Genomic DNA, 26,652 nt, shown 5'->3' with positions numbered 1-26,652 from the left:
TATATATAATAATAATAATAAACATGAGCAATAATAAGAGATGCCTCGTGCTTCGCACGAGGCACTCATCCTCACTGCTTGCAGTGAAGATGAGTGCCTCGCTGCTCAGCCGTGACACTAACTAGAAACAAAATTCCAGGGAAATTTTGGAGTGCCACGGGGCTACTGCCGGATGATTCTCGTGGTTTAAATCAGCAGTTAAACAGGGACTCTGTCCTGAGTTCACAGACACCTCATACAAGTTTGTAGGACAAATGGTTCAGTAGTTAGTAAAAAGGGGCGTGGCTACTCAAAGGGGGCGTGGCTTTAATCACCATTCACACAGGGACTCTGTCCTGAGTTCACAGACACCTCATACGAGTCTGTACGACAAACGGTTCACAAGTTAGTAAAAAGGGGCGTGGCTACTCAAGGGGGCGTGCCTTCAATCACCAGTAAAACAGGGGCTCCATCCTGAGTTCACAGACACCTCATACAAGTCTGTAGCACAAACGGTTCACTAGTTAGTAAAAGGGGGCGTGGCTACTAAAAAGGGGCGTGGCTTCAATCACCAGTAAAACAGGGGCTCTGTCCTGAGTTCACAGACATCTCATACAAGTCTGTAGGACAAACGATTCACAAGTTAGTAAAAGGGGGCGTGGTTACTCAATGGGGGCGTGGCTTCAATCAGCAATTAAACAGGGACTCTGTCCTGAGTTCACAGACACTTCATACAAGTCTGTAGGACAAACGGTTCATTAGTTAGTAAAAGGGGGCGTGGCTAATCAAAAGGGGCGGGAATTTATGAAATATTGTTATGAAGACAATCAGTGATGAGCCATCATCATGTATGACAAGTTTGAGGCAGATTGGACAATGTATGGTCAAGTTAAAAGAGTTAACTGTTTTCAGTTAAAATGTCTGTGTTGGAGGAGGGGAGAGGGAGTGGGGGGGAGCTTTGGTAGCTAAGCAACCACGTGGCCAGGTGGAGTCGACCAATCAGAGCAGAGCAATCAACAGAAACTAACTGTCACTGACAATGCTTTGCTAAAGTGAGCAGCCAGAGGTGGACAAACTGAAAATTCTGGCCTCGAACAGAAAGCATTTTCGGCAAAACCATAGTACCTATCACTGATCCGACTTCACTTTGAGCGTCCTGAGTTCTCCCTGAACATCTACATATTTTTTTTTTTAAGAAAAATGAAAAAATAGCTTTGTTAGAGCGATCTAAAAAAACTCTTAAATCTGATTATTTCAAAAATCCGCCTGTGTTTTTAATATGGGACTCAATGGGGCAGTTGTTGCGTTTTGGTGGCACTTCTCTGTGTCCTGCGCCCAAACTATAACTCTGACAGCTTTACCAGAGGATTGTGAGTGAGACCACAAATTTTCCTCCGTTTCTATGTATAAATTATTTCTGTAGAGTGAAATTTGCGGCCTGGAGCGCAGTTTTCAAATTTATTTTGTGACAACTCCTTCTCTGCCTCTACACTCTGCTTGATGACATCACCAGTCTAGATTCTGAACATTCCGCGCAATACACACACATGGGAAAATCGCCGTCCCCATTAGTTTGGAAAAATGGAAATGTTTTCGCACTTCGTGCGAAAACTATACGTGCAATCGCTCTGAAATTTCACAGGACTAGAGTTAAATTCAGGCCCTACAACTTTCTAAATCGGTTCGGAATTTTACGAGCAACGGTTTGCGAATGGTGAGGCCCCAAATTTTGCGCAATGCGTTCCGGATGGGCCGAAAAGTGCACGTTTGTGCACGTTGTGCGAAAACGTGCGCGCCGATCGCTAATAAAAGTCATTCCACACGATTCCCGATTAGGGCGCAACTTTTGACGTTTTTACTTTTTGCGATTTCTCAAAGCTGTGGGACTAGTTACGCGCCAAAGTTTTTACGGAAGAATAATCTATAATAAATAATAAACATGAGCAATAATAAGAGATGCCTCGTGCTTCGCACGAGGCACTCATCCTCACTGCTTGCAGTGAAGATGAGTGCCTCGCTGCTCAGCCGTGGCACTAACTAGAAACAAAATTCCAGGGAAATTTTGGAGTGCCACGGGACTACTGCCGGATGATTCTCGTGGTTTAAATCAGCAGTTAAACAGGAACTCTGTCCTGAGTTCACAGACACTTCATACAAGTTTGTAGGACAAATGGTTCAGTAGTTAGTAAAAAGGGGCGTGGCTACTCAAAGGGGGCGTGGCTTTAATCACCATTCACACAGGGACTCTGTCCTGAGTTCACAGACACCTCATACGAGTCTGTACGACAAACGGTTCACAAGTTAGTAAAAAGGGGCGTGGCTATTCAAGGGGGCGTGCCTTCAATCACCAGTAAAACAGGGGCTCCGTCCTGAGTTCACAGACACCTCATACAAGTCTGTAGGACAAACGGTTCACTAGTTAGTAAAAAGGGGCGTGGCTACTAAAAAGGGGCGTGGCTTCAATCACCAGTAAAACAGGGGCTCCGTCCTGAGTTAGCAGACACCTCATACAAGGCTGTAGGACAAACGGTTCACTAGTTAGTAAAAAGGGGCGTGGCTACTAAAAAGGGGCGTGGCTTCAATCACCAGTAAAACAGGGGCTCTGTCCTGAGTTCACAGACATCTCATACAAGTCTGTAGGACAAACGGTTCACAAGTTAGTAAAAGGGGGCGTGGTTACTCAATGGGGGCGTGGCTTCAATCAGCAATTAAACAGGGACTCTGTCCTGAGTTCACAGACACCTCATACAAGTCTCTAGGACAAACGGTTCATTAGTTAGTAAAAGGGGGCGTGGCTAATCAAAAGGGGCGGGAATTTATGAAATATTGTTATGAAGACAATCAGTGATGAGCCATCATCATGTATGACAAGTTTGAGGCAGATTGGACAATGTATGGTCAAGTTAAAAGAGTTAACTGTTTTCAGTTAAAATGTCTGTGTTGGAGGAGGGGAGAGGGAGGGGGGGGGGCTTTGGTAGCTAAGCAACCAAGTGGCCAGGTGGAGTCGACCAATCAGAGCAGAGCAATCAACAGAAACTAACTGTCACTGACAATGCTTTGCTAAAGTGAGCAGCCAGAGGTGGACAAACTGAAAATTCTGGCCTCGAACAGAAAGCATTTTCGGCAAAACCATAATACCTATCACTTATCCGACTTCACTTTGAGCGTCCTGAGTTCTTCTTGAACGTCTACATATATTTTTTTTAAAGAAAAATGAAAAAATAGCTTTGTTAGAGCGATCTAAAAAAACGGTAAAATCTGATTATTTAAAAAATCCTCGTGTGTTTTTAATATGGGACTCAATGGGGCAGTTGTTGCGTTTTGGTGGCACTTCTCTGTGTCCTGCGCCCAAACTAAAACTCTGACAGCTTTACCAGAGGATTGTGAGTGAGACTACAAATTTTCCTACGTTTCTATGTACAAATTATTACTGTAGAGTGAAATTTGCGGCCTGGAGCGCAGTTTTCAAATTTGTTTTTTGACAACTCCTTCTCTCCCTCTACACTCTGCTTGATGACATCACCAGTCTAGAGTCTGAACATTCCGCGCAATACACACACATGGGAAAATCGCCCTCCCCATTAGTTTGGGAAAATGGAAATGTTTTCGCACTTCGTGCGAAAACTATACGTGCAATCTCTCTGAAATTTCACAGGACTAGAGTTAAATTCAGGCCCTACAACTTTCTAAATCGCTTCGGAATTTTACGAGCAACGGTTTGCAAATGGTGAGGCCCCAAAGTTGGCGCAATGCGTTCCGGATGGGCCAAAAAGTGCACGTTTGTGCACGTTGTGCGAAAACGTGCGCGCCGATCGCTAATAAAAGTCATTCCACACGATTCCCGATTAGGGCGCAACTTTTGACGTTTTTACTTTTCGCGATTTCTCAAAGCTGCGAGACTAGTTACGCGCCAAAGTTTTTACGGAAGAATAATCTATAAATAATAAACATGAGCAATAATAAGAGATGCCTCGAGCTTCGCTCGAGGCACTCATCCTCACTGCTTGCAGTGAGGATGAGTGCCTCGCTGCTCAGCCGTGGCACTAATAATAATAAACATGAGCAATAATAAGAGATCCTTACTGCTCCTTTTGATAAGACACCTCATACAAGTCTGTAGGACAAACGGTTCACAAGTTAGTAAAAGGGGGCGTGGTCACTCAAAGGGGGCGTGGCTTGAATCAGCAGTTAAATAGGGACTCTGTCCTGAGTTCACAGACACCTCATACAAGTTTCTAGGACAAACGGTTCATTAGTTATGAAAGGGGGCGTGGCTAATCAAAAAGGGCGGGAATTTATGAAACATTATTATGTATAAGTGGTCAGTGATGAACCATCATCATGCTTGGCAAGTTTGAGGAAGATTGGACAATGTATGGTCAAGTTATAAGGTCTCATGTTTTATGAAGTCTGTTTACTTAGAGTAAACTGACAGTTATCAGTTAGAATGTCTGTGTTGGAGGAGGGAGGGGGGAGGGGGGAGGCTTTGGTAGCTAAGCAACCACGTGGCCAGATGGAGTCGACCAATAAGAGCAGAGCAATCAACTGAAATTAACTGCTGTTGGAGACAGTTCCACAGACAGAGGTGGACAAACTGAAAATTCTGGCCTCAAACAGAAAGCATTTTTGGCAAAACCATAATACCTATCATTGATCCGACTTCACTTTGAGCGTCCTGAGTTCTTCCTCAACGTCTACATATATTTTTTTTTAAGAAAAATGAAAAAATAGCTTTGTTAGAGCGATTTAAAAAAACACTTACATCTACTTTTTTATGAAATCTTCCTGCGTTTTTAATATGGGAGCCAATGAGGCAGTTGGTGCGTTTTGTTTGTGCATCTGTGCGTCCTGCGCCAAAACTATAACTCTGACAGCTTTACCAGAGGATTGTGAGTGAGAGGACAAATTTTCCTACGTTTCTATGTGTAAATTATTTCTGTAGAGTGAAATTTGCGGCCTGGAGCGCTGTTTTCAAATTTATTTTTTGACAATTCGTTCTCTCCCTCTACACTCTGTTTGATGACATCACCACTCTAGATTCTCCATAGGGTTACATTGGGGTGATTTTTTGACGTGTTTTTGCCCAATAATTTGAAAACCGTTTGTCGAAACCCTTATAAAAGTCATAGCACACTTGTCATGGGTGAGCCGGTCGATTTGATACCATTCTTGTGTATGTGAGGCCAAAACTCTGGGAGGAGTAGTCGACCGAAAAATGACACGGAAGAAACGGAAGAATAATAAAAATAGTCCCGGTGAATAGTAGTTAGTGTGCTTTTGCAAGCAAGCACACAAAATAAAAAGAAGAAGAAATAGTCCCGGTGAATAGTAGTTAGTGTGCTTTTGCAAGCAAGCACACAAAACTAGAAACAAAATTCCAGGGAAATTTTGGAGTGCCACGGGACTACTGTTGGATGATTCTCGTGGTTTAAATCAGCAGTTAAACAGGGACTCTGTCCTGAGTTCACAGACACCTCATACAAGTCTGTAGGACAAACGGTTCACTAGTTAGTAAAAAGGGGCGTGGCTACTCAAAGGGGGCGTGGCTTCAATCACCAGTCAAACAGGGACTCTGTCCTGAGTCCACAGACACCTCATACAAGTCTGTAGGACAAACGGTTCACTAGTTAGTAAAAAGGGGCGTGGCTACTTAAAGGGGGCGTGGCTTCAATCACCAGTCAAACAGGGACTCTGTCCTGAGTTCACAGACACGTCATACAAGTCTGTAGGACAAACGGTTCACTAGTTAGTAAAAGGGGCGTGGCTTATCAAAAGGGGCGGGGTTATCAATCAACAGTTAGACAGGGACGCCATCCTGAGTAATCTGATACCTCATACAAATTTCTAGGACAAACGGTTCATTAGTTAAGAAAGGAGGCGTGGCTAATCAAAAAGGGCGGGAATTTATGAAATATTGTTATGTAGACAATCAGTGATGAGCCATCATCATGTATGGCAAGTTTGAGGCAGATTGGACAATGTATGGTCAAGTTAAAAGAGTTAACTGTTTTCAGTTAAAATGTCTGTGTTGGAGGAGGGGAGGGGAGAGGGAGGGGGGGGGGGGCTTTGGTAGCTAAGCAACCACGTGGCCAGGTGGAGTCGACCAATCAGAGCAGAGCAAACAACAGAAACTAACTGTCACTGACAATGCTTTGCTAAAGTGAGCAGCCAGAGGTGGCCAAACTGAAAATTCTGGCCTCGAACAGAAAGCATTTTTGGCAAAACCATAACACCTATCACTAATCTGACTTCACTTTGAGCGTCCTGAGTTCTTCCTGAACGTCTACATATATTTTTTTTTAAGAAAAATGAAAAAATAGCTTTGTTAGAGCGATTTAAAAAAACTCTTACATCTGATTTTTTCAAAAATCCTCACGTGTTTTTAATATGGGACTCAATGGGGCAGTTGATGCGTTTTGGTGGCACTTCTCTGTGTCCTGCGCCCAAACTATAACTCTGACAGCTTTACCAGAGGATTGTGAGTGAGAAGACAAATTTTCCTCCGTTTCTATGTATAAATTATTTCTGTAGAGTGGAATTTGCGGCCTGGAGCGCAGTTTTCAAATTTATTTTTTGACAATTCCTTCTCTCCCTCTCCACTCTGCTTGATGACATCACCACTCTAGAGTCTGAACATTCCGCGCAATACACACACATGGGAAAATCGCCCTCCCCATTAGTTTGGAAAAATGGAAATGTTTTCGCGTGCGAAAACTATACATGCAATCACTTTGAAATTTCACAGGACTAGAGTTAAATTCAGGCCCTACAACTTTCTAAATCGCTTCGGAATTTTACGAGCAACGGTTTGCGAATGGTGAGGCCCCAAAGTTGGCGCAATGCGTTCCGGATGGGCCGAAAAGTGCACGTTTGTGCACGTTGTGCGAAAACGTGCGCGCCGATCGCTAATAAAAGTCATTCCACACGATTCCCGACCAGGGCGCAACTTTTGACGTTTTTACTTTTCGCGATTTCTCAAAGCTGTGGGACTAGTTACGCGCCAAAGTTTTTACGGAAGAATAATCTATAAATAAATAATAAACATGAGCAATAATAAGAGATGCCTCGTGCTTCGCACGAGGCACTCATCCTCACTGCTTGCAGTGAAGATGAGTGCCTCGTTGCTCAGCCGTGGCACTAAATAGTCCCGGTGAATAGTAGTTAGTGTGCTTTTGCAAGCAAGCACACAAAATTACACTAGCCAAACCAGTTAACATGAACATTACACTGTTGAAATGCTTATGCTATATTCTCAGCAGCTGCACCTGTTACAAAAAAGTCTGAAACTGAAAAGTGCAGAGATTTATCAAATTATTAAAGAAAGTGCATTGTCCTCTATTCTGTACTCTAGCTTCTGGGGACATGGCATCATATTTTCATTGTTGGTCAAACACAGACGGTAGAGTCGGCTGTGTGTGTTGCTGTTTGGTTGCAGGTCGACTTTTCTCTACTTCAGTATCGATACTTTTGAAAATGAGTATCGTTTCCGGATACAACGTTTTAGTATCAATACTTTTGACAACCCTAATGGACAGACAGGGGACAGTGTTGACAGACAGACAGGGGACAGTGTGGACAGACAGTAATATAATAATAAATGTAGAGAATAATGGCGTCCTCCTTTCAGGGTGGAGCCTGCTGGAGTCCACTGGATGACATCAGGTCTGAGGAAGTGTAAGTGTGTTTATACATCACAACACATACACAGGATATCTATAGGGGACAGGAGATCTATAGGGGACAGGAGATCTATAGGAGACAGGAGATCTATAGGGGACAGGAGATCTATAGGGGACAGGAGATCTATAGGGGACAGGAGATCTGTAGGAGACAGGGGATCTGTAGGAGACAGGAGATCTGTAGGGGACAGGAGATCTATAGGAGACAGGAGATCTATAGGGGACAGGAGATCTATAGGAGACAGGAGATCTATAGGGGACAGGAGATCTATAGGAGACAGGAGATCTATAGGGGACAGGAGATCTATAGGAGACAGGAGATCTACAGGGGACAGGAGATCTATAGAGGACAGGAGATCTATAGGGGACAGGAGGTCTATAGGGGACAGGAGATCTATAGAGGACAGGAGATCTATAGGGGACAGGATATCTATAGAGGACAGGAGATCTATAGAGGACAGGAGATCTATAGAGGACAGGAGATCTATAGGGGACAGGAGGTCTATAGAGGACAGGAGGTCTATAGGGGACAGGAGATCTATAGAGGACAGGAGATCTATAGAGGACAGGAGGTCTATAGGGGACAGGAGGTCTATAGGGGACAGGAGGTCTATAGGAGACAGGAGATCTATAGGAGACAGGAGATCTATAGGGGACAGGAGATCTATAGGGGACAGGAGGTCTATATGGGACAGGAGGTCTATAGGGGTCAGGAGATCTATAGGGGACAGAGATCTGTAGGGGACATGAGTTCTATAGGGGACAGGAGATCTATAGGGGACAGGAGGTGTCTCATTGTGTCCATCAGTTGCTGCTGAATGTTTGATGGATAACATCAGCGTGATGCTGCTCTGCTGTCATCAGGTTCTAACTGCTGCTGGTCTTTTTCTCCATCAGATCGTTGTGAACTCACAGTCGACACAAACACAGTCGGCAGGAGGATCAAACTATCTGACAACAACAGGAAGCTGACATTGGGGAAGGAGGAGGATCAGCCGTACCCTGATCATCCAGACAGGTTTGACTGGTCTCAGCTGCTGTGTAGAGATGGTCTGACTGGTCGCTGTTACTGGGAGGTCGAGTGGAGCGGATGGGTTCAGATGTCAGTGAGTTACAGAGGAATCAGACGGAGAGGAGACATTAATGACTGTGTGTTTGGATACAATGATCAGTCCTGGAGTCTGAGGTGCTATCGTGGTCATTACACTGTCTGGCACAATAATAGAGAAACATCCTTCTCCTCCTCCTCCTCCTCTGGTAGAGTAGGAGTGTATGTGGACTGTCCTGCTGGCATTCTGTCCTTCTACAGAGTCTCCTCTGGCTCTCTGATCCACATTCAGACCATCAACACCACATTCACTGAACCTCTTTATCCTGGATTTGGCTTTGTGTTTCTGTCTCTGCGGTCTCCTGGTTCCTCAGTGTCTCTGTGTCGTCTGTGAGAGGACAGACTGTCTCCTCCTGTTTTTTGCTTTTTTTTTTTGTACGTTTAACTCACTGTAGCCTTGTGTTTCCTCTCCTGTCCTCTCCTCTCTGCTCTGTGTAAACAGCCTCTCCTGTCCTCTCCTCTCTGCTCTGTGTAAACAGCCTCTCCTGTCCTCTCCTCTCTGCTCTGTGTAAACAGCCTCTCCTGTCCTCTCCTCTCTGCTGTGTGTAAACAGCCTCTCCTGTCCTCTCCTCTCTGCTCTGTGTAAACTGCCTCTCCTGTCTTCTCCTCTCTGCTCTGTGTAAACAGCCTCTCCTGTCCTCTCCCCTCTGCTCTGTGTAAATCATTTTTCTACTTCAGGATCAGATCATTTGGGCAGCAGATGTTTTCTCTCTTTGATTTCTTTTTTATTATTATTATTATTATTCTCGTCAGACCCTGATCAGTTTATATTCAGTTTCCATTTTTTTCTTATATTTATCTGACAGTTTTCTGATATTTTACAGTTTTTGTTTATATTTTTGGGGAGAAAATCTTTGTGCCATTTCCCAGATGTTTTATTGATAAAACTAACCCTCTTGTATAATAACTTCACATATTTGATCTGTTTTTTAGTCGGTAGATTTTCATTCTTTTTACTATTATTTTTTCTATTAACACTATTACTGACGTATAGTTGATTTCATGGACTTAGTTACTTTCCAAATGTTGCAGCTGGTAAAATAATGTAATGCCTTTATAAACTGCTGCTGGATTAACCTGTAATAATAACTTTATTATGATTATTATTGACTATATTTAGTTTGAATAATCTGTAAAGTACCTAAAGCTGCCAGATAAATGTAATGGAGTATTAAATACTGTGACTACAGGAGAGTAAATGTACTCAGTTACTTTGCTGCTCTAATAAAAATCACAATAACGTTAAACTGTCAAACTGAATAAAAACTTCTTTTATTGGAATCTCAATATTTTCACATATTTCATTCAAACATCTCAGATTTCCTGCAGAATAAACGTTGAGATCATTTAAAGTTTATGTCAGATGAAACTGTTGTAAAATGTTGAACTATGAGCTAGTTTTGCCGCCGGCGGCAGGCGGAGCAGCTGAACGGTTTCTCCCCAGTGAGAACCAGCCGCTGACTCTTCAGGTTGTTCTTCTGACTCAACTTCGTCCCGCAGACCTCGCAGACGTACAGCTTCTCGCCGCTGTGCATGCGCTCGTGCAGCTGGGCGCTCGCCTGCGTAGCGAAGGTTATGTTAGGGATTAATAAAAAATAGCAATAATCACATTATGACTTTTAGCAAGAATGCTGCTTAGACACATTTATAAAACACATTTATATGCCAGGCACAGCATACAGAAATAAGGAGTATCGAAAGAAAGGACATACTGATAACGAAGCACTCTTTGTGCTCCAATTCAAGGCCACGGGCCCAGGTGGAGACAGGCACTGACCAACACTAGACAAGATACAGTAGTGTGCTGTTAGCTTTTTTCCTTCCACAGGGCGCTGACCGGAAGCTGAAGCACCAAGAGGCTAGGACTATAGCCTGCGTGCCAACGTAATGGGCGGGCCGAGTCTAAACCATGGTGCTGCCCCAACAGTTTTTGACCAATCAGATAATCGCACATTCACAGAATAAAACTTCTGGGAGGTGGTTACAGCTAACTGCTTAGCAGCCTGTGATTTCTGAACAGAGAAGGTCGATGTACATCATCTACTCTTTCTTTATTGTCTTAAATAAATAGTCAAAAGGATTTTACTCTCCTCTCATCTGTTCTGCAAAAAAAACGAACTCTAACAGTTCTCTGACTCTGAGCGCGGCCACTCGGAGGTTTGGCCGCGCCGGTGCGTCTTCAGGCAGGCGGCAAGCTGTAGGCCGCACACGTCACAGCGGAACGGTTTGTTTTCCGTTCCGTTTATTTCGGTCAATACATGTCATTAAAACAGAAGTAACAAACCAGAAAAAAACATTGATCAAAGTAAACAGAGAAAGAAAATTGATAATCGCCATTTGGACCGAAAAGGCTGAAGCAGCTTATTACGCCTCAAGTTACAACTCAAGTTAAGTTAAAAATTAGAAATGTACAATCTATGAATTTAATTTATTAATAAAAGAAATAAGCTTTCACAAAAGAGAGAAAAGAAAGAAGCTGCTGTATTTTTCTTTTTTTCTTCCTAACCCTAACCCCTCCCCTTCCTTCCTCTTCTCCTTTCCCTTCTTCCCTTCTTTCTTCCTTAAAAAAGAAGAATAAGAAAAGAATATATAATCAAATAAAAAAATTAAAAAAGACAATCAAACATACAGAACAAAACAAAAGAAAAATAGTAGCCGCATATCACGTGTCACCACTCATTACTCTCACTTATATAAATTAATCATCCCGTTTTTAAGTACTTTTTTGAATAAGTTAATGGTGTTGCATGTTTTTAAGTCTTTCTCCAATTTTTTCCATAAATTAACAGCTGTTAGCGTGGTGCATCGTGATTTGGTGTTGGTTCTGGTTTTTAACTTTATAAATATACAGACCCCTCTGAAATGATAATGGCTTTGTCTTAGATTGAACATGTTCTGAATAGAGTCAGGCAGCATGTTGTTGGTGGCGAGCTGCAGCTGCGGCCGCACACGGCGCAGCGGAACGGTTTGTTGGTGGCGTGCAGCTGCAGGTGAGTCTTCAGGACGCCGCGCTGCTGAAGCTCTTCCCACACTCTGAGCTTTCTCCTCGCCGTGAGCCAGCCGGTGGCGTTTCAGCGACCTGGACGAGGAGAACCGTTTTCTGCGTTTTCCGCGCTTTCAGCCGTACGCTTTCACACCGGCGTGGCTGCGCTTGTGGACCAGCAGCGCTCCGTGCTGCCTGAAGGTCTTCCTGCAGGAGTTGCAGATGAACGCCCGGTGGATGTTTAGGCTTTCAGCTGCGTGAAGCTGCAGCAGCACACGACGCAGCTGAAGGCGCCGTGGCCCGAGTGGACGAGACGGTGGCGCCGCAGGTTGGCCATACTAACAACAACAATAATACTAATAACAACAATAATACTAACAATGATAATAGTTCTACTACTACTTATAATAATAGACAATAATGATAATAAGAATAGCCCTTCAGCCAGTGAATACCTGTGGGGTGGACATGGAGGTGGTGCCAGGTTCTCAGTATCTAGGTGTTTACCTGGAGAATAAGTTGGACTGGTCCCTAAACACAGACGCTCTCTACAAAAAGGGGCGGAGCCTCCTCTTTTTCTTCTCTCAGCTCAGATCTCTGGACATGTGTAGTGATGCTGCAGATGTTTTATCAGTCTGTGGTGGTAGTGTGTTGTTTTATGCTGCAGTCTGCTGGGGAGGCAGCATCACACACAGAGATGATCAGACTGGTCTACAGAGCTGGTTCTGGTCTACAGAGCTGGTTCTGGTCTACAGAGCTGGTTCTGGCTAGGGAGTCCTGTGTCACCACGAGAGTTAACACTGTGTTATGAATTAATTTGAAGATGTGTTAAAATATCAGACATATAGCAGTTTAAAAATGCATCATATATGATTTGACAAACACACAGAAATTGACCAACAGTCTCAGTCTCTTTATAGGAAACTCCTGCTTGTTTGGATCAGAGCAGCTCTGATTTAGGAAATCTCACTGCACCATTTGGAACAATAACTGGAAATCATGAGACCTGACCCACGAACATTAGGTATACTGTGACAGAAATAGGAAAACTATGCAGTTGCTGTTCGAACCAAGGACCTGTTTGTGTATCTTAAGTATTCTATCTGTTTTTTGATACTTTCAATAAATCCCGCACAGGGCTGTCTTTCTAAGAAACTTTTGTCGTCTGTTAAGATTTTCCACAACATAAATCCGTAGATTGATAGAGAGAGGACCAAAGTTAGCATCTTTCTCATGCCATAGCTTGTTTATTTCTGAGTACATATGCTTCACAAGATTTAGAACACATTTTCTGACGTTACCAAATAATACGGCCATTACTTACACTTTACAAAACTACTGCATGAACCTTATATTCATGGAAGAACCACTCAGCATGACAAAGCACGTTGTGACAATTAGCTGCAAAACGAGACATGCTACACTTAAGACACATCTCAAAATCATTTTAAAACATTACAGACAATTGATAATGCATTCACATTAGTTTTAGAACCAAGTAAAGATAGAAAAAATGAGTTTTGCAGTACCTGTGGATTGATAGAGAGAGGACCAAAGTTAGTGTCTTTCTCATGCCAGAGCTTGTTTATTTCTGAGCCTGTTGCTATCGTCTCCCTAGTGGATCCACAGCAGCGCCAGAGCACCATCTACTGACGCAAGTGTGTTTTACCTTGATGTAAAGTCTGCATTGTGAATGTTGGAATAGTTCAGTTATTACAAAAAATAGAGGCGGTGTCTGTTTAAATAAAAAACTAAACATGTAGCATTTCCAACCTACAACAACACCTCTGATTGGCCAGCTCAAAAGATGGAAGTCAGCTTTCCAGGTGGATCCCAATCAGCTTGTTAGCACTTGGGAAGGAATCAGAGGAGGAGAGGCAGAAAAACACAGAACCAGCCCTCTGGCAGGTAACAGTGTAAACAGCTATCACTCAATGTATGTGTTTATGTATGTTTCAAATGGAGGAGGTTGCTGTTTTTCCTGTTTGTCCTCTGCTAGGTTGTCACAGCATAGTATAATACTCTAAACAGCTATTTCACCTAGGTGTAAATGTAACTTTAAGGAGGAGTCTCTACCCTTCCTCAGCCAGTCAGTGGATCTCTAACATGGCTGTTAACATACCAGGAGTGGTAGCGATGGTGTTTTTCTACCTGCTGGTCCTTGGGACCGGCATCTGGGCTTCTTTAAAGTCCAAAAGGGAACAGAAGAAAAGTTCAGCCACAGAAATGGAGATGACCCTGCTGGGGAACCGGAGCATCAACCTGGTGGTGGGGGTCTTCACAACGACAGGTGAGGAGAGGAAATATATTCATTTTTCATTCATTTTGTTCACACCACTCGACAGCAACATAAAACTGCAACCAGCACATGAATAAGAAAAAAAACACAATATAAACGACAAACAAGGAGGGGAACTGTCAGTCAGTACTGTAGAATCTTCTGCTCAAAAAGTGATACTTTCTTTATAATTTACCAAATTTATACTTGTGAATTTAATTCCATTTAATACAATTTCCATATATGTATAGTGGTATCAAACAAATGATTGCAAGTACGGCTGTTCTCTGCTTTGGCCTTATTATGAACCACGATGAGCAAGATATTTGTAACTGTTGTTTAAATTCAAGCAGTAAAATCCGTTGCTCTGTTGTGCACGCAGGAAAAACCAATTTTGTTTTGTTTATGTCAGTTATAGTTTAATAACTGCCATGATAATACGATGTGATCATCATGGGGTGATCCCACTGAAACTCATTCATCAAGATATAGATGGAAGCGCATTTTTTAACTGTATAGGCATTGGCCGATATGTGCGTTCGCCGATCAATCAATGATCCCATTTCACTGAGCCAACACCAGGCAAGGCTCGGTGCAACATCTCCATTCTCTGGTGAGCTGCTGCTGATACCAGAAACAAGAAAAACACATCAAATATGTGGATCATCTGAGGCGCCACCAGCTCCAGGCCTAGAACACCATACACATTGTTTACTATCCAACTGTTATGGAAAGCATGTTTTGCTGTATGTTTTGTTTGTTTTGTTAATAAATGTTTCTTTTTTGTTTAAATTGAGACTTGTGTAACATTTATTATCATTGTCAAGTCAAGTCAATTTTATTTATATAGCCCAAAATCACAAAACACAGATTTGCCTCAAAGGGCTTCACAGACTGTACATGGTACGACATCCTCTGTCCTTAGACCCTCACATCGGCCAGGGAAAAACTCCTTAAAAACCCTTTTAACAGGGAAAAACTCCTTAAAAACCCTTTTAACAGGGGAAAACTCCTCAAAAAACCCTTTTAACAGGGGAAAAGAAGAAGAAACCTCAGGGAGAGCGACAGAGGAGGATCCATCTCCAGGACGGACAGACGTCAATAGATGGTGTTGTACAGCACAACAGAGTAGAATGGAGGAGATAGAGGATGAAGGAGTTCTGGGAGGAGACAGAGAGGAGCAGGAGTTCTGGGAGGAGACAGAGAGGAGCAGGAGTTCTGGGAGGAGACAGCAGCAGGAGGTGCAGCTCCTCCATTGGCCAGTGGTGATGGTGAGTGGACCAGGAGAGGAACCAGATCCACGGCAGTGAGACCAGCAGGAGTGATGGAGCAGGACCACAGCTCCACACCCTGAAGAGAGAGCAGAGAAAAGTGGAGGACTCTGGGAAAATAAAAGCTTGTGTCATGTAGTATTGGGACATTAGAGAGAGAGAGATATAATTTCGTATTCGGTAGAGAAAAGCAATAGCACACCGATCCCGATCAAACCGCACGTTTTGATATATAATTTTAGTAGCGGGACGAAATTGTGTCCGGAAGAGGAAGAAAAAAAAAATCCACAGTATAACAATAGGAGATAGTGAATTTTATTTCTAATATTTATAATTTTCTCGTTGATCCCGAAAGAAGGTTGCAAGCCTGCTTCTGATCTGGTCCTACAGCACTTTCAGACCCTCCTTCTCCTTCTCGTCTGCTTTCCTCCAGGACCTCCTCCTCCAGCCTCCTCTCCTTTGCAAGCTTGAGGATCTCTTGCTCACGCCTTCCCGCCTCCCTAGGGATGTTCTTTCTCTGGATCACCTCCCCAAACCTTTCCTTTCCCTCCCCATAGACAATGCTGCCAAAGAGGTTTAGTTTGGTGATCGTGTTGCCTCGTAGCGAGTTCTCAAGGATGGTGTGCGGATCCCGTTCAAAGCTTTCCCACGTCGGTATTTCAATAGCTTTTGGCCATTTTACTTTGGCATGTCTGGTTGGTCTCTCCCTTGCTTGTCTTGTGGGGTTGCTGCTGGATGTCTCTGTGTGACGCTCACACTCCGGGTTGTACGCATGTTGACACAAGCTGTTGTCATCTCAAAACTTGACTACTGTAAACCCTCCTGACAGGCTGCCAGCCTGCTCAGTAAAACCGCTTCAGATGATCCAGAACGCGGCGGTGCTCCTGGTCTACAAACAGCCAGCAGGTCACATGTCCCACCGCTGCTCATTGAGCTCCACTGGCTACCTGTTGCAGCCCGCATCAAATTCAAATCTCTAATGCTGCTACAGAGCTGTCTCCGGTACTGCTCCTACCTACCTGAACCTGATTCAGACATATGCTACCTCACCACCGTTGTGCTCTTCCAATGAACGGTTCTGGCTCTGCCCCCTGTTGGTCCAAGACAATCCAGACTCTTTCAATTTCTTGTTCCCCGCTGGTGGAACCACTACCAGTTCCTACCAGAGCAGGAACGTCCCTCTCTACCTTTAGAACCTCCTGAAGACCTTCAGAGAGCATCTTCTCTCCTAGACCACACCACAACTCTACTCCTTAAAGAATCCTCACTAGCACTTATTGATGCACTAATAGCTCTTTTTTTGCACTATACCTTTATTGTTTGTTTTTATTCTTCCTGCAAGTCGCTTTGGATAAAAGCGTCTGCTAAATGACTAAATGTAAATGTTGTTGGCTGCTCCGCCTCCATGTGACCATCAGCAACAGTGAAATCAGTAACGCTGTGGTGCTCAATCTGGCTCTGACTTCTCCTTGTCTGACCTTCTTGCGCAGTGCTAGTTTGCTTTTGGTCCTTCCCTCCACATTTAGCCTTCCCTTCGACCACCCGCAGCTGCAGCTCCTCAGGGTCCTTTGCTCGTTTGTCGTTATCATCATGAATTATCATCAAACCTTTAGTTACCTGTCCTACTGTTCACTGAGTTACTTGCTGTGTGTGAATCCATCCTGCAGCTACGTGGGTGGGAGGAGGGTTCATTGTAGGCACAGCAGAGATGGTGTACACGCCCTCTATGGGACTAACCTGGGCCCTGGTGATGATGTCAGCATACAGCTCATGTTTCATTCTTGGTATGTATACAATCTCATCTTCCAGGAAGCTTAATGTTTGTGATGAAAGAAATATTGTTTGACAATCTTTGAACAAAAACAGGAGTTAATGTAATCATAATAGTTTTAAGTCCAACACAAGTCCAGTTGTCTACCCTAGCACTTAACCTTTAGCATGATTGGGAACCTTCACAGACACCTTACATGACATTTTTCCTTTCTATTATTTTGGTGTTTCCCCCTCACCTGATGACTTTCTTTAATTGTGATATATTCTGTCCTCTTTTAAATGAAGCTGGCTTCGTGTTTGCAAAGCCAATGAGAGACAGGAAGTGTGTAACGATGCTGGATCCTATTTATGCAAAGTATGGAAAAGCAGTAACAGCTGGACTGAGCCTGGCTTCACTTGTTATGGATCTGCTCTGGTTGTCCACAATACTAATTGGTTTAGGTAAGTTATATAAGTATTACATTACATTACATGTCATTTAGCAGACGCTTTTGTCCAAAGCGACTTACAATAAGTATGCACTTTACTTACATACGCACATACTTTTGTATCTGTGTTAGCAATACTTTAAATTGAAACTGAAATAAATGTAGCCATGATGTAAATTCCTATCAACTGTGTGTAGATATGACACAATTTGACATAATGGTCTAGATTACATTTGCCACATAGGTTGAAACTGGTGGTTATCTCACTGGGAACATTCCTGTCCTCCTCAACCTATATACAGCTCAATTCCCCATTTATATGTGTTGTCAGTTTAGGTATCTTGGCTCTGCCTTGCAAACCCAATTTAGCTGTGTTGCAAATTAAAAATTGTAAAAAATGCTACAGAGGATAAGGCAAGGCAAGTTTATTTGTATAGCACAATTCAACACAAGGTAATTCAAAGTGCTTTACATAAACATTAAAACAGCAAGACACACTTGAAAAACAGTCAATTAAAACAGGAAAATAGAAAATAAAAATACAAAAAAGATAAAACAAGATACAGCAGGATAAGAAAAGAGATAAAATAATAAAAAGCACAAGTCAAACATTGCGTAGTTAAAAAGTAAGGGCAGTAGAGTAGAGCAGATAAGTGTTAAAGTTAAGATACGCTGCAGTAAACTAGAGTGTTTTTAAGGGTTAAGGAGCTTTCAGAAAAGTTCTGGTTATAAACTGCAGAGCTGATGAGTGAAGGTGGGAACAAGAGTGTTGTGGGACAGGATGTTGAGTGATCAGGACCAGCAGGAGATGGTTAGAGGACGGCAGGTCTGGGCGGAGAGTGGAGAGTCCATGGCCTGGCGGAAATAATCGGAGGCTGAAGACAGCGACAGACAAGCAGGACAGGCAAAACAACTAAACTAGTTCTTGGGACGTCCTCTCAGAAAGATGCTTGAAATGTGGAAAGACTGTTTAAAATGTGGAAAGGTTAAAATAACAAGCAGTTAGGGGAGGGGCTAATATTTCAAGAGAAAAGTTGTAATTTTATTTTAATTTAAAATTTCAAAGTTGCACATTTATGAGACTTAAAGTGACAAATCTATGAGAAAAAGTTGCAGATTGATGAGATTAAAAGCGGCAAATCTACTTGGCCCTAATAAGCCGTTGTAGGGCTCTGAGGGGAATCTGTTTGTTTTTTTGTTGTTGTTTTTCAAAAGGCTACTAGAGAAGAGAATCCACATTGTTCATTGTGACAATAGTTATCATCTTTTTAAAAGAAGTAGGAACTAAGCAAATGGCAATCCAATCCAATCCAATCCACTTTATTTATATAGTGGATTAACCCTGTAAGACCCAGTGTTGCAGAATTACAACAATTTTGGTTATCCCCAAAAAAACCTCTAAATTTTTTTTTTTTTTTGGTTCAACCACATTAACATGATCATTGGGTCCTATTGTTTGTTCTCACAATGCGTTTGGATCCAACATTTGTATATACGGCCCGCCCTAGGGTCAAGAAGTCACACAACTTCCAATTTTTTGATCGAGCAACATCCCTTCGATTTACTGGACTGGATTAATCTGATTCAAGTAAGTAAAATGCTTTGAATATTTTTTTTTGTGTTTATTACAGTGTCTAGAACATGAACATATGTAGTGTTTGTGGAAAATGTGCCCTACATTTTATTTAGAGCTTGTTTTATAAGTGTTGCAATATTACAACGTTGGGTCAGAGTGGTAGTCAAAACAGCCCTGTTTTTGAGAGGAATGTCTTGAGAGGAACTTCAATTAAAATGTTTACAATATAACTTTAAACTACACATGATTTACACATTCTAGCCTGAGCCTTATATTGGATTACATATTTATTGTATTAGAAACTAAAGTGCAAAGATATATTGCTGTATCTAAACATTTTCATTTACTTATAATGATTTTTAACCACCTTCAACACTCTCCGTATTTTCTCCTTATCACAGAATGCAGGACTTTTTACCAAAGAAATTCTGTTTGTGCATGTCTGCCCTTTGTCTTAGTCTCTATTGATAAGAAAATGCTCCCATCAATTCATAGTCAAAGCAGTTGTGGGGGATGCTCCTGGTGCACTTGTTGCATTGTTCTGGAACAGGTGCTAATGTTCAGGAATGTAAGGTGTGGTTGTAAGGTGGAGGCTACATGCATTCCTATTAGGATGATGATCACAGTCTACGATAGGTCAATCATACAGTATTGTATGGCCTGTGAAATGTGTGAATTGGCTACTTCAGTGCAATGTGTAAACACTTCAAAATGAAATCAGTCTCCCCACCACCCCATCTTTCCTGCTCGTCATCCGGAATCTAGTAAGCATGTGTGCTATTTGTATATACAGTGTACATTTGTTTCAATTTTATTTTTTCCATTTCAGAATGCCACCAGCAAAGAGAGATCCTTGATACAGTGTGCAGGACGTAATTTCCATCGTCCAAAACGGAGAGAGTGATGTGACCTTGTTTGTGATATATTTGACTGGTATCTTCATGCGTATTTGAGATGTATATAAATTGATATATTTATTCTTTTTTTTCCTAATCAGGTGGGCACAGCACCCAAAACTCCAAAGAGAGGACGGCCATTGGCAGGCAACAGGAGCCCAGACGCAGCAGGGAGCCCTTCGGATGCTGTAAAGAGACCATCCTTGGGTGATGGGAGTCCAAACGGTCCCTCCTCCAAAAAAAACACGTGCACACCCCCCTCTGGATGTGCGCATAGACCTCACTGGACACTTTCCATACAAGACGACAAGAGGACGCTGCAGACATTGCAGTAAAGGGTATACAAATACCCAATGCAGCAAGTGTGATGTCCGCCTCTGCTTTTCAGAGGACAAGAACTGCTTCTGGGACTATCACTGCAACTGACTGCAACTTAAAATGTAAATAATGTAAATAAATGTCAAAGTGCTTGTTTGAATAAATCACACTTCATAACAACATGACTAAGATTATTATTCATGCTATATACTGGTTTGGGAAAAGCAAAACCCTGCAAATGAATCCTTAGTTCTGTACTGTTGTTCAGACAATGAGTGGAAATACAGGAGATTCTGCTACCCATTAAGCCCAACGTTGCAATATTACAACGTTTCCGTAAAAACTTACTAAAACATAAAATTTTTGAAAACACTCCATTTTCACCCCCAAAGGCCTCCTACAACAACATCTTAATGGTTGAAAAAAATTTTTTTTGCGTTTTTCTATATCTGGGTTTTACAGGGTTAATATATAATTTTAGCAAACACAAGGTTTCCAAAGTGCTGCACAAACAATAAATACATAACACAATACAAAGAGATGTAGTAAACAATAGAACAGTAAGATGCAATAAGATAAAATAAATTAAAAATGGGATAAAAATAAATAAAATAAAATGTAAAATGTACTGCCCGCACAAAATAAAATATGCATGTATACAAATAAAAACAAAAAATTGTAAAATCATAAAATCAACATAAAATCTTCATAAAATCAACACTCTACGTGGTGTTAAAAGCAAATGAGAAGAGGTGGGTTTTAAGAAGAGATTTGAGACAGTGAGGAGGCCTGTCTGATGTGCAGCCGCAATTCCAAAGTTTTGGAGCTAAAATGGCAAAAGCTTGTTCCCCTCAGAGCTTCAACAGCTGGAGAAAAAGCTAGGCAAGTTGCAGCAGGAAAACAGGCAATCAGTCCAGCTTGGCATCCAATTAGCACCAAGTCTACTGTCAAAGTCTTTGATGCACTGTGTTTAACAGGAGGAACCATGAGTGTGATCCTGGATTTGTCCTTCACTTTGTGCATCTGGATCTCTGCTGCTGTGGCCATCACCTACACACTGCTGGGAGGTCTCTACTCTGTGGCCTACACAGATATTATACAGCTTGTCCTTATATTCGTCAGCTTGGTGAGTTTGCTGTACTTTTAAATTTAACAGTGTCATCCCTTTTATTTATTTAGAAAAAGAAAACTTTAATGTACAAGGGCTCAAGACCTCATAAGAACTTTTTTTTGTATGTGTCCATGTCTTTCTTTTCTTTTTATTCTTTCTGCAGTGGATCTGTGTCCCCTTTGTGTTGATGAACCCATCCTCTTTGGACATCAGCCAGACTCTGAAGAACAACACCTTACATGCTCCCTGGATTGGTCAACCACGGCCGAAAAAGGCCTGGATAATGATTGATGAATTCTTATTCTTTGTAAGGGAGCAACAGTCATACCTCCAGTATTAGTATCAAATGCAATTCAAACTAGTCCTGATAGATCCCTTGTTCCACAAGAATGTTGGGGACCTTTTTAAAACACAAAGAAAACAGAATACAATAATTTGCTAATTATATTGTCTTTCACAAAGACAATATATTAAATGGTTTACTCTCTTAGTTATTTGTTGCAGTGATATGCTTGTTTTGAATTTGATTCCAGCAACACATTAAAAAAATGGCCAGGGGAAACAGAAACCGGGAAAGTTGCTGAACACTCAAAAAACACCTTTTTGGTACATTCCACACTCAGTTGGTAGTACCATGATTAACAATAACAAACCTTCAATCCCTTAGGCAGCACTGCATTAGAAAACAACATGATTGTAAAAAGAACATTACTTCATGGGCTTGGGAACAATTCCTCTACTTGCAGTTAAACTGCACAATACTCTACTTGGGAATTCAATATTGAATTTTGCACATAACAATGCGAGTAATCATGATGAAAAATCTGATCGTTGTCCAGCACTGAATATAACATTAAATATGTCGTCATCCAGTTTTCAATGAAATATGTCAATTTATTAAGCAAATAATCTACTCTGTTTCATTTCAGTTTTATACAGTGTACCAACCTCTTTGGAAACATCTTCAGAATGTTACATTAGTGATTGAGTTAAGCACTCCACTATTTTATTTTCAGACACTGGGGACTTTGGGATATCAGTGTGTCTACCAGAGGACCTTGTCTGCATCTTCCACAGCCACAGCCAAGCTCACATGCTTAGTTGCTGCTTTCATCTTACCTATACTCGGGATACCACCTATACTACTTGGGGCAGCCGCTGCATCTACAGGTATTAACAACTGCTACAAAGTGGAATAAACTGTGAAAAGTGATGTCTACATTCTGATCAGTGAAGGAAAACTGCCCATCTGAAAGGTCTGTGGCCACCTTTCCCTCTGCTGAAGTGTCTTTTAGTGAGGCTCTGGTGTCACAGCTGGTCTCTTTGTGGAGAGGCAAAGCCCCTTTAGTACCAGGACATGGCTTGACATCCAATTTTTTATTCACATTGAACTGAATTTAAGTGATGTGTTGTTGGCGAACGATACATTCAAAAGAATACATCTTTTTTTATTTCTCAATTACAATTGAGCTCCCATTTCGTGCTTCTTTCTCTCTACTTTTTTTTCTTATTATTCTTTGGGTTTTTTGGAGGTTGGCATCACTGCCACCTACTGGAATGGAGTTCACAATAAGAAGACATGTGTGTCTGATGTGTTAACAGAATCCACTACAGAACTAAAAGGCTTTAAAAATACGATCCCTTAAATAAAACACACAAGAACCCTTATTCTCATTTACAATAACTCCCTACATGTTTACAATCAGGTAGCCAAACTCATTAATATTTGCAATGATTAAGATCAGTGTATATGATTGAATTGTGGCATTATTAAATGTGAGAGGCCACCAAATTTGGGCTTTTTCAGCAATCATTTTCTCCAGAGGGTCATGCCCCCCTGAACCCCCACCAGCTTGCACTGACTGGCTACTCCATGTCCCAGTACACGTAAATTGGCAATGGAATTTAAGCACCATCTAAAGTCCTGCCTAGGCCAGGACTGATGATATAAATACATTGACAATTCAATATTTGCTTTGATAATCCATCGAAGTTCAAGATGAACTGACTGACCGACATCGCCATAACTCAACCAACATCTATTGTGGTAAAAAAAATATATTTTTTTGTTATTGAATACTTTTTATGTGTTGTGCAATAGTATGTGAGTAATGAAACAGTATGTTACCATATGACAGTCTTTCCTCTTTTTTGTGTCCATGCCTCAGACTGGAACCTCACTACCTATGGTTCTCCATCTCCATATGAACGTGGAGAAGCAGCTCTAGTTCTGCCCATCACCCTGCAGCACCTCACTCCATCTTTAGTCGCCATTATTGGTACTGGAAGTGTTGCTGCTGCTGTGATGTCGTCATGTGACTCTGCGTTGCTTTCTGCAGCTTCTGTCTTCACCTCCAACATATACAAGAACATCCTGAGGCCTCAGGTGAAAAAATACACTCATTTCTTTTAGTTTGGTTCATCACAAAAAAGAAATATACTATTTGCTCTTGTGAATGATGTGTGATTTGAAATACATGGAACGTTGACCAGTAAAATATAAATGGAATTAAGTGGCATGATGGAGAAACAATCTAGGAAGAAGAGGATAATTAGACTAAAAAAGCAGTGAGAGTTATTTTAAAGCAGGACAGTATGAATCACTTACTGTTTACCTGTTCTACTTCCTCTCTATGTTCTTCTTCAGGCCTCAGACAGAGAGACTCAGTGGGTGATCCGTGCTTCTGTGTTGGTCGTGGGCTTGGTTGGTTCATCACTCACCAGCCTGAACAACAGTGCCTTGTTGTTCTGGTTCATCGGTGCTGAAGTAGCCTACGTTGTAACATTTCCTCAGCTGTTCTGCGTGCTCTTCTTCAACATCTCCAATGGTTACGGGGCTGTTATGGGCTTTGTGGTTGGAGTCGTAGTCAGACTGCTCAGTGGAGACCCATCACTAGGCTTAGCACCAGTCATACACTTCCCAGGATGCACTCTTGAGGACGGTGTTTATGTCCAGTACTCTCCAGTTAAGACCATCTCCATGCTGTCTGCCATTGCTGCCATCTTGTTGTTCTCCTACCTGGCTTCTGTGCTCTTCAACAAAGGCAGACTTCCTGAGAAGTGGGATGTGTTCAAAGTGAAAGGGCAGAACTCACCACAACCACTGACACCAGTAGATGGAGCCACAGAACACAGTGAGAAGGATAAACTGAAGAGAAACAACGTTCAGACGGAGGAATCAGAGCCAATGAACACCACAAGCTGTTAGTGCTCCTGTGTGTACAGCAGCATCTGTTCTCTTAAAGCATCATTTAGTAAATAAAAGTGAGAAGCTCAAAGTGCATCAGATGCAGAGGACCATGACAAAGCATTCGTATCTACTATTTGAGATGAAGATGATTTTGTGGACCTTCAAATCCTTGTCCTAAAAAAAAAAAAACAACAACTATTAACACCAAACAAATGAGATTCAGATTTATTATTAAAGACATCATCAAACATTAATTATGCAGCATTTCAGTCTTCCATCCAACTGTCCAGACTACCATCCAGACAAAATCAAATGCACCATCTTTTGCCTCAGGATATAAATGTAACAGCCCATGATCCTGTCATCATAAATAAGGAGGTAACACCTTCTCACCAACAAACAAACCAAAATGAGAAATAATTCACATCTTGCCAAGTGATGGTTTGAACTTGACTTGAACAATGGGCTAGTCATTCAAAGCCAAGATGTGGGTGTTTATCCTCATTGGACATCAGCCAGACACTAATCAACAACACCCTACATGCTCCCTGGATTGGTCAACCAAGGCTGAAAAAGGCTTGGATAATGACTGATGTTTTTTATTATTTGTAAGGAAGCAACAATTGGATTATATTACATATGAAATGCAAAACAAATTAAAGCTGCCAGCAGCAAAGAACGGGCCCTTGCACCTCGACACACTTTGCACTATCAGGTTAAACCTTTAGAATAAGTTCATTAAAATACAAGGCGTTCTCGTTCTTGCACTGCTTTTAGCACTCGGGCCCTAACTAGTCCTGAGTAGACCAATGATTCCATCGAAAATTTGGCATGCTGCGTAAAATGAAAATCAAATAGAATGCAATAATCAGTGTCCTCAGTATAAAAACAATAACTGAGTTAAAAGAAAAGCTGATGTAACACTCTGATAAACATGCCCCTGTCCTAACTATATGGAACGTGTTGCAAGCATCAAATTCAGAATGAGTCTATATTTACAATAAATGATAAAAATGTGTCCTTTGTAACAATAATAATTTTTGTTTTTATACAGTTTTCAATTAAATATGTCAAAATGATCTATTCTGTTTCATTTCAGTTATAGAAAGTGTACCAACTTTTTTGGATACAGGGTTGTAGATATCCTCACAATGTCACGCTAGTTATTAAGTTAACCACTGGACTGTTTTACTTTTAAGTGTGGGGAGTTTGGGATATTAGTGATATAAGCGCGCACACTCCTCCAGATACACATGCTTTACACACACACAGACACACACACAAACACACACACACACTTTATGTGATTTTGACACACAGACAAATGCGCACGTAAGTGCGCACACTCCTCCAAATACAAATGTTTCACACACACACACATTTTGAGGTTAAAGGTCATAGGTTGCTGTATAAATAAATACTTGTAAAGGAATGCTTGTTGTAGGTGTGCTCCTTGTATATTATATAGTATCATAACATTACTAGTATTAATTGTTTGAAATCTCTGAAGAATCTCATCATAGTGTACACACACCGGCAGTAGCCCCCGTGGCAGCACGGAGCGCTGCTGGTGAAACCGTACGGCTGCGGCGAGCGCAGAAAACGTTCTTCTCGTCCACGTCGCTGAAACGCCACCGGCTGGCTCACGGCGAGGAGAAAGCTCAGAGTGTGGGAAGACTCACCTGCAGCTGCACGCCACCAACAAACCGTTCCGCTGCGACGTGTGCGACCGCGGCTACAGCTCGCCACCAACATGCTGCCTGACTCTATTCAGAACATGTTCAATCTAAGACAAAGCCATTATCATTTCAGAGGGGTGTGTATATTTATAAAGTTAAAAACCAGAACCAACACCAAATCACGATGCACCACGCTAACAGCTGTTAATTTATGGAAAAAATTGGAGAAAGACTTAAAAACATGCAACACCATTAACTTATTCAAAAAAGTACTTAAAAACAGGATGATTAATTTATATAAGTGAGAGTAATGAGTGGTGACACGTGATATGGGGCCACTATTTTTCTTTTGTTTTGTTCTGTATGTTTGATTGTCTTTTTTT

The 26,652-nt window shown here is 41.8% G+C and overlaps 2 protein-coding genes across 2 annotated transcripts in view; both read left to right on the top strand.

The window, feature by feature from the left end:
• Window positions 1-9,100, top strand: part of LOC131993212 (NLR family CARD domain-containing protein 3-like) — a 40,508-nt gene extending 31,408 nt beyond the window's left edge. Inside the window, exon 5 of the mRNA XM_059359000.1 lies at window positions 8,968-9,100. Within this exon, the coding sequence (XP_059214983.1) occupies window positions 8,968-9,100 (133 nt within the window). The remainder of the gene's footprint in view (window positions 1-8,967) is intronic.
• A 4,755-nt stretch (window positions 9,101-13,855) lies between these two features.
• On the top strand, window positions 13,856-24,747 carry LOC131993585 (high-affinity choline transporter 1-like). The gene is made up of 8 exons (XM_059359554.1): window positions 13,856-14,039; window positions 16,966-17,082; window positions 17,357-17,512; window positions 21,267-21,415; window positions 21,564-21,707; window positions 22,417-22,570; window positions 23,569-23,786; window positions 24,048-24,747. Exons 1-8 carry the CDS (start codon window positions 13,856-13,858, stop codon window positions 24,606-24,608), a joined length of 1,683 nt encoding a protein of 560 aa, XP_059215537.1. The 3' UTR covers window positions 24,609-24,747.
• Window positions 24,748-26,652: the final 1,905 nt, after the last annotated feature.

The sequence above is a fragment of the Centropristis striata genome, chromosome 20, assembly GCF_030273125.1.
Source record: "Centropristis striata isolate RG_2023a ecotype Rhode Island chromosome 20, C.striata_1.0, whole genome shotgun sequence".
Classification (NCBI taxonomy): Eukaryota; Metazoa; Chordata; class Actinopteri; order Perciformes; family Serranidae; genus Centropristis; species Centropristis striata.
The sequence above is the reverse complement of the archived record's forward strand: the minus strand, read 5'-3'. Positions and strand labels throughout refer to the sequence as shown.